Raw genomic sequence first — 15,242 nt, 5'->3', positions numbered from 1 at the left:
TTAATAATTAAGTAATATTAGGATTAATTTAATTAATTGGTTTTTAGGTTAACTTGATTAATTGTTTTTGTTAGGAAAATTTAATTAGGATTAATTTAATTAATTAAATTTTTAATTAATAATTAAATTATCAAATAAATTTAATTAGGTTAGTCTAATAATTTAGCAATTGATTTTTTAGATAGTTAGATAATTTAATTTAGGTTAATTAAATTAGATAATTAGGATTTAAGTTTACTGCATAATTGGTATAATTTTAAACCTTGATCAAGAACAAACTGTAGGCTTAGGTTTTACCCATTAGGTTTTTAGCCATAAACCTTCAAGGTTTAGGATTGCCTTCCGTAATCAAACATTGAATTTCTTCAAACGCGCATTCTCCTCTCATCTCATACTCCCTTGATTGTCGCATGCCTTTTATTTAAATTTTCGTTTCTTTATTTTACTTAAATTATCTGCCTTTATTTTTGCCATTTTATTTTCGTGCCCAACTCTTCCTTGTATCTTGTATATGCTCACAGGATGTAATAGTTTAATTAGGATTTAATTTCTGCCCTTTTAATTTCCTGCACTTTAATTTCCGCATTTATTTTCCGCACACTATAACTATTTTATTTGTTTGCTATTTGCGTGGTTAGTAAAATATAGGGAGTGCAAGCCTCTAATTAATCTAGAATCACCTAATTACAAGATAAATGTCATCGAAGTTAACCACATGATTGTGCACCCACACACCTTTAGGGTAACCTCTCTTGTTGCCTTTGTTGCCAGTTGCCTTATAATTTTGTTGCCTCTAAGTATACTAAATAGTCAAAGTCCCTCGATTCCGAGGATACCTAAAGTAAATGTTGCCTTCAAAGTTATTGAAACTCCCTCGAGGTTGCCTGATAAATGATGATATGTCCCTATTGCTAAGGTATCCTCGCATGATGCCTAAAAAATATTAAGTGACTATTATATCCTTCCCTTAGACTACCCGCCCTCTTTATGGCATGGGACAGTCTTATGGCAAATGATAATTCTCGATGACCCGCACATCCAATTGAAAGACTTCCTGCCCTCTTATGGTATGGATAGACCTTTTCGCTTGAAAAGCTAAAAGAACGATTTTTCAAACTTAGGGTAATAACTTTTAATTGCTTGCTCAATTCAAATTCAAAATTCAAAATCTTTTTCCCACTCTTTTCAAAATCAAATTCAAAAAGACTACGCTTATTTACAAGCTAACGTTCTTCTTCGAAATCTTTTCTATTCACACCCCAATTTTCAAACAATTCAAACATTTTTGAAAACAAAGTGAGCTAAGCAATTAAGAGCCCATGGAAAACCATGGATGCAAAGAGTGCCTTACACCTTCCCTTTGTATAACTTACCCCCCGAACTCAAAGTCTTTTAAAAAGGTTTTTTCTGTTCTTTTAGCCTTTCTATAATTGGATAAAATAAAAGTCGGTGGCGACTCTTGCTATCCGCACATTTCAAATAAAAGTCAGTTCACCGTATTACAAAAGGCAAATCTAAAAAGCAACCAAAATGAAAACACTCGATTAACAATGCAAAAAATCAGATAAGTGTGTCATCCTCACCTAAGCGTAACAAAATCAGATAAGTGTGTCATCCTCACCTAAGCGTAACAATACGGTTACGTGCTAAAGCGCAGACTGTACTGTAATATCAAATGAAGGTGAGAAAAACATAAAAAGAGGGTTGAATTGTGTTAACGTTTTCAAATTTTTTCATTAAAATATCTTGTCAGATTTTGAACACAAGAAAAGAGAAAGAAAGACACAAATAATATATTCTGGTTCCTCCTATAAAATACGAGTAGTCCAATCTCTTTGCAGTTCCTAGGAATTTTACTAATAATCACTTCTAATTGCAAATGCTCAAGAACACAAGAAATAGACATTCAAATTCTCAAACACGGATATGAGAGATTTAAATTCTTAAGCACACAAGAAAGAGACTTCAGATGCTCAAGTGATAAGTAAGAGACTTCTAACAATGTATCTTATAAATAATAGATTGTTTGAGACTTACACTTGATATACAATCATAGGCGTAAGCAAAATACAACACATTAAGACTCTAAAACTTAGAAATTTCTACAATATACAAGGTTAAGAAATTCTAAGTTAAGCTTGTGTAATAGTTTTGACAGAGTAACAACTTTTTCATATCAAGATGCAGTGTTGTTTTATTTTTTTCAAATCTTCACCTACTTAAATAGACGAACATAAAGGAGTCGTTGAAAAAGACTTCATGCAGAAAGAGTCTTTAAGAAACTTTTATCAGAGACATTGGAAAGCTTTTAGATATGGTTAATATCACTGAAATGCCATTTGAAATTCCTTTGCTTCAAGAGAAATTAGTTGTTGCATTCCTCATATCTTTTGTAGATTTATGTTAAGTCTTCACGTGATCAGAAGAAGACAAAATGGCTTTAGAGTCTGATAGTGACTGATCATTCTCTTCTTGATCCTTGAGCTTTGATTGACTTTTCATTCTGAGTCTTCAGAAGACGATTCTTTAGAAGTTGACTTCATTCAGAGTCTGGATATTCAAGTTATGATCCTTGAACTAGTTTAAAGTCTGAGTCTTCAGGTTCTGATCTTTCAAAGATTAATGACTTTTTTCAAAAGTTGACCTCCTTCAAAATCTGATTCTTCAGAGTTTGATCTTTAGGATCTGCATCCTTAAGCTTCTCTTTAGATGTTCAATGTAGTATCATAATTGACTTTGTATTCGAATTTTTAATATATGTTCCTGAACACTTGAACAAAGTTAGTATATCCAATTGTTCTTTAAATACTTTGTTATCAACAAAATCTATGGGATATGGTATAAACCAATTTTTTTCCAATTGTCGCCTCATACAAGCCTTCTCGCCATCCACACACAACTCCAATATCACATCTTGTTCAATACTGATAGAAGAGATTGTTAAGTCCTCATAAAACGCCTTCACTGTAGCTCCATTCATGAATATGGAGTTTACGTTCACCACTTCGTCACAGAAAAGATCCAAACTCACATACGGAGAGAACCTTAAATGTGAGTCATCTCCCACATTTTCATCATCATCTTCCAACATTTCATATATAGGTCATTTCTTCAGCTTCATCTTTTTTCTTCACATTTTTGTTTTTATATGTTTCATGTTATTTCAACTTCACATTTCAGATTTTTCTTTTGTTTTATATTTTCATATTATTTCTTTATCCATTTCGATTTTAAAATTTGAATATTTAAGGTTTACGCGCATATGGCTTTCTTATTATGGTTATGAAACCTTAATGTTCTCCATTAACCACTTTTCTTTTCTGTTAATTTGTAATGTTATTTTCTTAAATCCAAATTTTTACACACATTATATTTTTTTATAATTAATATAATAAAATTATAACTATTAAAAAATAATAAAGTAAAATGTTATAAAAATTATGTGGAATTATATTTTCATCACAGAATATAATTCATTACCCAAATAGCAACTTTATGAGAATAATCTTGATAATACTTGGCGTGTTTTTTCTTGGTTGTCAAGTAATAAATGTTGGAGGAATATATGCTATCATTTATAATAAAAAAGCAAAATGAGAACTTTGGCAAGTCTGCCACGTGTCAGCTCCTTATGCATTCTCACAAATTCTACCCATTCTATTTATAGTAAGTTATATTTCTTTTTATATTTTTATATTTTTTATTTACTTATATTTATTTGTATCATTATCATCATTTATTTTTCAAAACATCCCCTTTTCAAAACGACCATTCATTTTTCTCCTATACCCATTCAAATATTATTATCTATTTAATTTAATGCTTTGCTGCACCCAAAATGAAAATATTCACTGCATCAATAAATTTTTTTGCATCAATCTATGTCAATGGCTCTTCAATTCCTTCCCACTATCCTCTTCATATGCAAAATGAATCTAACATTCCACCCTCATCTTCGGACTCCTACGAAACGTTGTCCATATCATTTTGAAACAAACAAAAACAAACCTATGCAAACTTCTGCCTCTCTATTTTTCAATTTTCCACACTTCAACTCTTCTTTCTCTTTTTCTTTTTCGTGAATCAATCGCTCCTTCAATCTTACGCTCTATTCCTCTTCCTCTATTTTATTACATGACTATGGAATTAATGAATCAAGCAACGAAATGCAGGTGATGCATCTCCCGATCTATGTTCTACTTCCTCTGTTTTACATCTTCTTCTTCATTCTGCTATTGGTTCGTGCATTGAAGCTTGGATCGACGAGGTCGAGCCAGTTGGGGATGTGATTTAGCCTAGATTGTTGAGCATCGTTGCTGCGAAGGTGAAGCTGAATCGATAATGAAGATGGATTGACATTTTGTAAGGTGCGATGGTGTCGCTAATGATGTGAAGGCTGGGAATCGTGAGTTGAAGGAGATGAAACGAAGTTTCAGTTTAAAACAAGGTGATGTATTTTTGGAACTTGCTGCGCTCTGAGTTTTTTGATGTAGTGTCTGATTCTGTTTTACAGGTGCTGTATGAAACGATGGATGAAATTGCCAAAAGAGATGTTGTAGCTGTTGCAATTTTGTTGCGTGAATGGCTGAGGTTTCGGTTCGAAGAAGGATATTATGGCTTTGCTGATTATTGAATTCGATGAGGTATGCCGTGTGTTCTTTTTGCATGTTTTGGAAGAGGATTTGGGTCTGATTGAAGATTGGTTTTAATGAAAACTGGTGTTGAGTGGAGATGTTTGGTGATGAAGTTGTGCAAAATCGTTGTGGTGACCGGTTCAGATTTTTGTAAGTTATATTGTTGAGCATACGTATATAGATTTTTGAATGTTAACGAGGTTTTGTATGCCATTTTCTTTGCATTGTAGTTGTGTCATTATATTTAATTCTGATCCAATATTTCTCCAACTAATTATGATTGTTAATTTTCTGCATTTCATTTTGATACGGGGCTGTAGTAGAAGGAAACGCGTGGATCCATCTATACCAACGGAGCCGCGAACAGTTTATGAGGTAATTTTGTTTATCTATGTACTCTCTCAGTTCCTAAATATTGTGGCTCTATGTCTGCTGTTTTTCTATCACAAATTTGTGGAAGCTTTCATGATTTACTGCTGCTTAAACGTGACAGGTCGAAAGTGGTGAAACTAAGAAGGTTGCCACTTAAAAGCACCATTGATGCCGGATGCAAATGCTGGAAATTACGCATCAAAATGTCAGCTTGACTTGGTGGAAGTTACCAAGTCATGGTTGAAAGAGACACTATCACTTCATCTATTCAAAACTAGCATGGCACTGTGTATCCTAATTCTGATTTGCGTGATGTATCATGCTCGAGCCCGTCTTACACGTATCTTTGGACTACTCATGCTTGAAATAAAACAAAGCTCTGACAACTAATATAGTAGGTTACAATTTTCCGAGTTAATAGGCACACTCAAGTTTTGTTTATTAATGGAAGTAATTGTATGTGAATTCATAAGGTTATGTTTTTGGTGTTCTGTATCATGACATGAGTTTAGCTTTATGAATTGAATTTGCTTCTGTAAGCTATCAAAATACAATGGCTTTGCATGTTTTCCCCGTTATTATAAAAGTTAAAACACACTGACATGAACTTTTCGAAGTATTTAGTATATCAAATATGATTCATAGTAAAATCCATCTTCATAACAGGTACATATTTAAGCCTCCAACAATTTCATTTTTTCTATTGATGGTATCTTTTTAACAACTACTTACTTGGCATTGCTAATGCTTATTGTCTTTTTGTTTTTATACAGAAATGCATAGGAGAGGCAAGATGCACAGTAACTGTATCAAACAGAAATTTTGGGCATGACCCGTTTCCGGACGTGTTGAAGCGGTTATCAGTTAAAGTTATTTGTGGTCCAACTAATGGGGCTGTTTAGTTAACAAAGCTTCGTTTTTTAAGTGTTATTTTCAGTGATTTATTAGCAAGTTGACATATTAATAAGAGTAAATTAGGTAAAGTAAGTCCCATGGTTTTTTTAGGACAGTAAGTAGCTCTGTTTTTATACATGTTGTGCCAAAGGCACATGGTTTTAGTTAAGCAGTGTTGGATAGGTGAATCTGAAATCAAGGGTTTAAAAATTGTATCCTTTTGAGTGTGAATTTGGAGTCAGGATATCTTAACTGCTGGTTGTTTGTATCTGACAGGATATCCCCACAGTGCAGAATTCTCAGAATTTGAATGTCCTTGGTGTTAAGGAATAAGGATGATGATTTGCTAATGATGACGGTCTCTAGAGCCGGGTTTAGTGCTGGTGTTGTTGCCTCGTGTTAACTACAAAAGTATTGTTTGTATTTTTAGTGAATTATTTCAATATGTTTGTATTTTTAGTGAATTGTTTCAATATTATTTTAGCTGTAATATAATTGATAGTGTATTAATAGTGTATATTAATTATCAGATTTTATTAATATTTTGGACCATTGTTTTACCTAATTACATTGTTTTACGTGTGAAACTTGGATTTGGGAAGATATTACTCTATTTTTGTTTTCAATGATATCTCATGCACACTTTCTTGAGTTTCCAATGCAGACTATTTCTTTTTCTTTTTATATGAAAAAGTTAATTCATTATTCAACTTTTTGTCTTTGCATCCCCCATTACTTCCACAAATTCTTCATCATCCATCATCTTCCACTACCATTACATCTTCCACCTCAACTATATAATTATTAAATTAGATTAGTCAATATAATGAAAATGTAATGAGTTATAACTTATAATCCATCATTTTTTTTATAAATCATTCAATTTATTTGATCTTTGATATTATGAAAAAATTTGATTTTCCAGTGAATAATAAAAATTAATATCAATTATGAATCAATTAATGATATAAAGTTTTGGTTTTGTACCAATTATTATCAATTATTCATTCATACCAATTATAATACGTACCAATAAATTTTAACTTCAAATGCTAATATCCAATTACATTTTTCCTTTATTATCCAACCTCTATTTTCTATATTAATAGTAATGATCAATATCTGATTAATAATAATAAATTAATAAATATATTTTATAATCTACTTTATTAAGATATGATAAAAGAACTAAATCACTTAATTTAAGTAAAACAAATAATCGATAAAATATTTATGTAAAACAAATATATATTAATAATAATACTATATTTTTTTGAACAACACTTTATATATTTCTATAACTTTATTTGTAAATTATAATTTATTCTAATTTTTTTTGACTAAAATAAATCTAACCCCGTGCCTCATATATATAAATATAAAGTTTAAATTTTAAATTTTAAATAATGAGTGAGTATTAATTTTTTTAAACGATAATAAAATTTTTATTGATCCATTTATTTTTATAAATAATGTCAAAACAAAAACTAATATATCTTTTTTATAAGCAAAACAAAAAATAATATTTATTAAATTATGTTTGGTTCATATATATATATATTGGTTCTTATTTTTTTTCTTATTAGATAACCTAATGATTAGGGAAATATTGTTTGTGTCATACTAATTAATTTTGTATAAATAAATATTTGTTATTTATTACATTTTTATATTATTTTAACTGTAAAATTTTATTTATTGTCCATTAAATATTTTTTAAATCTTAAATAGGTATCTATATTAAGTAATATTTATAGTGTAATTAATATGTATGATTGTATGATATGATTAGTATTAAAATATCATTATGATATAAATACATTTAATATTGACATTTTTATATATAAAAATAACTTCAATATGTTACTAAGAAATCTATTCCAAAAAATTAATAGTAAATAAATTTTAAATTTTATAATTTTATATTTAACTATACATAAAATATTAGCTTTGAAATTATTATTACAAATATCACTAAAAAAATCATAAAATATTATTTTCATCCTTTATTTTTTATTGTTATAAACTTAATTTATAATTTGTGAAAAATTTATAGGTCCATATTAATAATTTTATGTTTTGGAATAATTTTTTATTTAGTGCAATTGTCTTGAAATTATTTTCCACTAATTTTATGTAAACGATTTTTAACTACTGTTAAAAAGAATGAATTAAATATATGTTTTCCCTACAAAAATTTAAAGTATTTTTAAATTAATGGGTTAATATTATTTTTTTATAAACGGTATTAAAATTTTGATTATTGAATATTTTATTATATTATCAACGTAAAAAATTACTTAAAGTTAATATTTTATTATTTTTTATACTTCATTATTTAAATATTTTTTTTTTAAAAAAAATATATCATTGAAATGAACTTTTAAACATACCGTTTGTAATTGGAAAATTTATCTTTCACTAATTTAATTAATTAATTTTAAATTTTTTCTATATGTTAAATAAATTTTTTTTTATTTTTATATTTATATTTTTTTGTGTATAAAAATGAAATATTTATCTATAATGTGTCCCGTGCATCGCACGGGTAAAAGTACTAGTCATTGTTACAAAGCTGGTATTTTTTATGCATTTACTCAGTTTGGTCATTATATTAGTCTTTATTAAAATTAAAATTGAACAACTATTTTTTTTAAATAATATCGTGGAATATCAAGTTTTTGGTTTGGAAGTAGTTTGGAAGTAGTTTTATTTTCCGTATGTATAATTGATTTCTAATATTACTTTTTGTTGAAGTTTTTCGTTTCTCTGTGTAATCGAGTTTGAGAACTTTTAGTACTCCATATATATATATATATATATATATATATATATATATATATATATATATATATATATATATAAATATAAAATAAAAGCTTACTTAATCCTTAAATAGCTACAAAGAGGGTTCATCCCATCGCTCACTAGACCTATTGGTTAGTATTTGTGTGCCTATAGTAGTACCACTTTTTGTATTTGTCCCTATAATATAGTTCCATTTCAATGAAAATTTTGGAGAGAGAGAAAAAAGAAAACAAAGTTTGTTACGTTGGTTCAAGAGTTGTTGTACCTCCTCATTTTTCTGAGATGCATTCTGTTACATTACTCTTTCACTCATCTCACCAAGCAAGCATCTTCAGTTTTTGAAAGTAGAAAACCTAATGAGAAATCTCAATCCTCATGCGCTAACTTCTTTTCCTAACAAACTATTTCACATTCCCAACAGATTTTACTGCGTGGATTCTGAAAAAATGCCCAAAGGCTTCATCGATCGTTTCAAGTGGAAATTCAGAAAATACGAAACTGTTCCATACACTAAACGATCACGTTATATTATATACCCAACACATCAGAGGGAGAGAAGTCGCGGCGAGAAACAGTTTCAACTATTCAAACAAAGTTTCCGACGAGATGCAATTTTGCCTCCTTCACATCCACATACTGTTAGGGTTACAAAGATTCTCAATAACATTCTCAATGCATTGCAGAAAGAGAGGAACAAAATGAGGTCTGCTTCTGACTATAGCTTTTTGCATCTTCTTTGGTTGCGTCTTATTCGAAGGTTACCGCCTTCTATGTCCCATTTGGATGGATTAAATTGGGAGATTTTGGTTGTCAATGCTCCTGACTTAACTTGCCAATGTTGCCCTGGTGGCAAGATGATTATATCCAAGGTTCTTATTAACCATTTTTCAAATGATGCGGAGATTGCAACTTGTATTGCACATGAGGCCAGTATTCTATTATTTTTCTGCAGTTGTAAATCTTAATACCTCGCAAATTGCTAATTTAAACTAAAGATAACAAAGACTTAGTAACTTATGTTGGTTTTCCTGTCAATTATAGGTTGCACATATTGTGGCTCGACACCCTGCTGAAAAAATCACAAAGAGCGTGTGGATTTATATTGTGTATATGGGGCTTAACAAGTTTATCAGCATTGATTATAGTAAGCAAGTGGCGCCGCTTGTCTCTAGACTACCTTTCCACCGACGGTATCATTAATTCATTTTCTTTCTTTTTCTAATCTATTCATATTCATATGCTAATCTGCTATCATCCAATAATCCAATCTATTCACAATTTTCAGGTTTGAAATCGAAGCTGATTACATCGGCCTTCTGCTAATGGCAGCAGCTGGCTATGATCCTCAGGTGGCACCTAAAGTATATGAAAAGATAGAAACGTTATATGAACGTGACAACGATTCTATGCTTACATGTTTTTTTGATACCCATCCATCAGGAGGAAAAAGAGCCAACGCATTGACTCGGCCTAAGATAATGAATGAAGCTCTTGTTTTATATAATGAGGCAATTGCAACAACAAGGTGTGGGGTTGAATGATTTCATTCTATTGGACTGCATATTCACCATGTCCACAAACTACAAATGCATCTAGTTGAAACCTCTCATAAATTTCAATTCTAGTTTAATTTCATCTATGTTTGCAATTAACTTTTATGTTTGTTTCAGTTTCTATGGAATTTAGCCTGTTAAAGAAGTTGTTTGGGTAACCGACATTACTATAATTGAATTAGCAATAGACTTCCCAGGAATAACAGAAAATACAGGAATAACGCCAATAATAATTATAAATATTATCTGGAGCCAAACTTGTTCTATCTTTCACCTGTGCATAGTTACTTCTACCAAAACTTTCACCTGTGAATCTCCAGTAGCAAAACTTCAAAGTTAAAGTTGATTTATTTCTGAGAAATAGTATGTGTATTGTATAATCAAAGACGTATAGCCACTGCATGGCCTGATTTTCATTTTCACCAAAGGTTTGGGACAAATCAAATTCATCTATACTTTTAATTCGATGCAGTTATCCACGATGTTTGTTATATATGTAGTGTGGTAGAGAGTTATTGTCACATGAGTAGGAGGACCAGAAAATAGGTAGAAGGACAATGAAACATTCCATATTGTTTATTTTAGTAAAAACACCAACGTTTCTTGATTAGATCAACAATTGGCTCCTCCTGAAACTGATGCCAGAGATGCGGACACAGATGACTAATAATTTGAATGCAACCATGTTGCGGTTGTTAACTTGCCGCACATATTTCGCAGAGCAACAATCGCTGGTCCTCCTTCTGAAAATGATGTAGGAGATGCTGATGCATAATTTGAGCGCAACCATACCGCGGTTGTTAACTTATCGCACATATTTCACAGAGCTATAATATTATAATTAATGGATTGTGTAAGATTGAAATGGTTGATGAAGCCTTATACCTCCTTAAAGTAATGGGTTGCAATTTGCAAACCCAATACAGTAACTTATAACTCTCTTATTGATGATTTGTTCAACTCAGGCTCAGGAAGAATCTCTCATGTTTGGGTTTCTCTATAAGATGCATGGTAGAGGTCAATCTGCCAATGTGATCACTTATAATTCCTTATTACATGCTTTATGTAAAAACCATAACGTTGACTAGGCAATTGCATTGGTCAACAACATTATAAATCAAAGCATTCCACCATATATGCGGACATACAATATACTTGTCGATGGGTTATGCAAAGAAGGAAGACTAAAGAATGCACAAAATATTTTTCAAGATCTTTTGATAAAAAGATAAAACATAACGGTCCGGGCATATAATATTATGATTAATGGTATTTGTTTGGAGGGTTTGTTTGATGATGCAGATTGTTACTCTTTAGGTTATGTAAAATTTTAATGACAATGATCTAATCTTTGAAATTTGCTTTAAATTTACTTGATAGTTACATTTACACTGGATGATGGACTACAAAATGAGCTCACATTCACTTCAATTTTAATTGAAATTCATGGATTGTTCTGTTCATTTTGATATTATGATGATACCTATGCTTGTTTTTTATTCTTGACATAATTATATATTTTGTTTCCATTGTACCTTCAATTTAAAGTAGCTTGAATTGACTGTAGTTTCAATTTAACTTCCTAGTGGTTGACTGTTATAGCTGTAGTACCACAGGAAGTATTCTAGTTTTACATGATACTTCAATTTATTATTACCAGTAATGACATTTGATTATTGAATTCCATACATTCTGGAGCAGTTTATTTCTTTCTAAACACTACAACACGCTGGGGCTTTAAAAGCGCTTTTTATGGGCTTTAAAAGCGTTTAAAAGCGCTGTGAAAGCCAGCGCTGGCGTAGGTAACAAAAGCGTTTCAGAAAGCGCTCTGGTAGGCCCCCCCTATAAGAGCGCTTTTCTGGAAAAAGCGCTCTGGTAGGGCCCCCTATAAGAGCTCTTTCCTGGAAAAAGCGCTCTGGTAGCCCCCTCTATAAGAGCGCTTTTCCAAAAGCGCTTTCGTATGTTGCGTTTTTTTTTATTTTTTATGCTTTTTTATTAATCTTTGGCAGCGCTTTTACTAAGAAGCGCTTTTGTAGGTGGACCTTTAAGAGCGCTTTTAAAAAGCGCTGTCGTTGCTAAATGAGGTATTTTAATGTGCAGCCTGTAATTTAATCCTCCCAGTCGACCTGTAATATTTTTGACCTGTAATATGTTTTTAACCTGTAATATTTTCGACCTATAATATATTTTCGACGATATAATTTCAGCCATCAGTAAGACAATATATATACTAATATAATACCATTATAATATCCAAAATTATATATATACATCATTACAACATCAATAATATTATAGTTCAAATCGACACAAATCCTACATGAAAAATTGCTTAATATAATATTGACACAAATCCTCTTTGATTTCTTCCAACTTAAGTCTCGGGTACCCAGCAGCACGGAATTCGTCAAGGTACTACAAAACAAAAACATAATATGAATGATATATTTAGTTAAATGTAATAAATTATATGAAATTATCTTAAGTTATAAATTCATACCGTGAGCGGAATCTCTAATTGATTCGCCTGAAGGATTTCTTTCATAAACCTCAAAACAATGTATCCGCAATCTGAACTGTTTCGCTGTTGCGGACACTACATAGAAAAACAAATAAGATTTTATAGTTGTCTTGTTTTATCAAGTAGCATAAATATTATAAGCAAAATTGTGAAAAATAATGTACCTGCACTTTGATCCAAGTAATGTTGTTTGATTTAGTCCGGGATACCTGTGCGTTCCGTTGACTTCGGAACACTTGTATTGATCTAATTAACAAATATATAAAAGCATATGTTTAGATCAATCCCACAAATAAGTAAATATATAAATATACACGAATATTTAGAACGATCCCACTTACAAATCAACGATTTCCTTCATAGCCGGATAATTGGTACAGTCACCATTTACCGAATTCAGATAATACACGACTTCTCTTATAGGGTTGATAGCAAGCAACAACCAATGTGCTCTATAAATTAAAACAATAGGTTATATGAAAATTTTGCTATACACAAAAGAAACAGAGATTAGATGAACCAAGAATGAGAAATTAACCCTACTGGTCGGGTATTATACGCCCAAAGATGCAGACTTTCTGAATTGCCGGTGGACATGAATCTATCGACTAAGAGCTGTCTAACTGATTCCGGTTCCGAAGCAATTGCCATTCCGCTGCAATGGGCGGAAGACACGAAACGGAATCTGTTAGACAATGCAGTCCCGCGCAACACTCTGTCATACAACAACCTTAAATAAAAACATAATAAACATTAGATTATTTTCATTGAAATGTGTAAATAAATTATATTGTGGGACTAATTAAATAATATATCGGATGAGTGAATATTACCGGATGTATGAGTGCATATTACCGACGCCTAGTTGTTCATGCGTAAAAATCTCTTCCAAGTCATCAATTGCAATATGTGACTTGAATTCAATACCGAAGACACTTTCATCCATATTGATTTCACGTAAAGCACCATCCTTCAAATCGGACATATCAACCATTGTTGCGAGCGTCGTCCGGTATCGAGGCACAAAAGCACCGCCTTTTTTTGCCGCTTGCTTCGGAGGACCAGTGGGTGGTACGCTACGAACTTGCTGCGTCACTTGTTGTGACTCCCGAGCGGATGCCTAAAAATCATATAAGTTAGGTAAAATAAAAAATCATGCAGATTTAGATTCAGATTATATATTAACACTTTAAATGTACCTCTTTTAGTGATGCAACAGACTCCTCCTCCTGTAAAATCCCTTTACCCTTAATTGCGGGTTTTATAGGAGCAGTCTAAAATTAAAATGTAAAAAATAATTAATAAACGGTTTAGAATTGACATTCGAAAACTAAATGATTCATAATCGTTTTCAATATACCTCATCACTAATGGTAATGAGCTCCGAGGGCCATGCAACAAATGATCCTATTGCATCTCGCAGCAATGTCGTCTCTGAGACCATGTCAGGTACCGGTAGCATCGCATCATGATCTAATACAACATCCACCGATACTTTCAGGTGTCCATCCGGGAGCGGTCTATGGTGAAGTAAATCTCCCAAAGTGTTGTGCACTTTTCCCTTGCCAACTAGTCGATAATTCGGTGACGATAAGTATAGTTGGCAAGATGAAATGCCCTAAACCAATAGTAAATATAAAGTCATTATCATTAATAAAATAGAACAATTTGTAAGGAAAAAAATTTATAATTACCTCGGGAAATTTCCTTTGACAGTTGATACTAGCCTTATCACTAGTTTCTTTCACCGATGAAGTGTTGCACTTTTCTCTCATATACATATCTTTATCTCTTTGCAATTCAGAGACCTGTGCTTGCAATTCCTGAAACTTTTGCAACACTTCTTCATTGGTAAGATTTGATCTTCTCCTAGGACTCTTGTAAAAAGAGGTTGGAGTCACACCATGACCCTTACCCCTCACCCGACCGGGATACTCAGGAGCATCTAGTGCTCTACTAAGTACGCTCCCCTCACCGGTGGATACCGATTGCGACAAGGTCTCCTGTAATTCATTTACATTTCAATAATTATTAGTGGAGATAAAAAATCATTTATATATTAAAAAACATTTGATTTAATTAAAGACACAGTATTATACTTACACATTCAGTATAAACTCTCTGAACATCGGGATCGACAGCTTGATTCTTGCCCACACGAGCTTCCTTCCACAACACATGTACAGGAAGTGAAGTTTCCTCACTTTTAGTCTCCTCTAACTATGCATTGACACAAATGATAAAATCGTCAAATAAAACATGCACATTTAGACAATTAATTAAAACGCATTTCTATTTACTTACAATTTTATCCTCTAAGCGTGCATATCCCAAACGCCCTTTTTTGTATGGATACACGGGTTTGGATGCTCTCGCACTATTCGTGGCACTCCTTTTCCGAAAATCTTCATCTCTTTGCTTTACAAACTCAGCCCAATCTTTTTCATCAATGAAGATCTC

At 31.6% G+C, this 15,242-nt stretch overlaps 1 protein-coding gene and 1 long non-coding RNA gene across 3 annotated transcripts; both read left to right on the top strand.

The window, feature by feature from the left end:
- The first annotated feature begins 3,817 nt into the window (after nucleotides 1-3,817).
- LOC131618266 (uncharacterized) lies at nucleotides 3,818-6,624 on the top strand. Of its 2 annotated transcripts, none has more exons than XR_009288779.1 (4): nucleotides 3,818-4,784; nucleotides 4,955-5,009; nucleotides 5,128-5,672; nucleotides 5,780-6,624. It is a non-coding gene; the product is annotated as an uncharacterized LOC131618266 (long non-coding RNA). The 2 variants fall into 2 exon arrangements; XR_009288780.1 differs by lacking the exon at nucleotides 5,780-6,624 and having other exon boundaries at nucleotides 3,819-4,447; nucleotides 4,514-4,784; nucleotides 5,128-5,504.
- Nucleotides 6,625-8,930: 2,306 nt separating this feature from the next.
- Nucleotides 8,931-10,632, top strand: LOC131618265 (mitochondrial metalloendopeptidase OMA1-like). Its single transcript, XM_058889528.1, has 3 exons — nucleotides 8,931-9,634; nucleotides 9,750-9,898; nucleotides 9,994-10,632. The coding sequence occupies exons 1-3, from the start codon at nucleotides 9,065-9,067 to the stop codon at nucleotides 10,247-10,249; spliced, it is 975 nt and encodes a 324-aa protein (XP_058745511.1). The 5' UTR covers nucleotides 8,931-9,064; the 3' UTR covers nucleotides 10,250-10,632.
- Nucleotides 10,633-15,242: the final 4,610 nt, after the last annotated feature.

This window comes from Vicia villosa, linkage group LG7 (genome assembly GCF_029867415.1).
Source record: "Vicia villosa cultivar HV-30 ecotype Madison, WI linkage group LG7, Vvil1.0, whole genome shotgun sequence".
In the NCBI taxonomy this organism is placed as follows: domain Eukaryota; kingdom Viridiplantae; phylum Streptophyta; class Magnoliopsida; order Fabales; family Fabaceae; genus Vicia; species Vicia villosa.
This window is presented reverse-complemented; position numbering and strand designations above follow the sequence as displayed.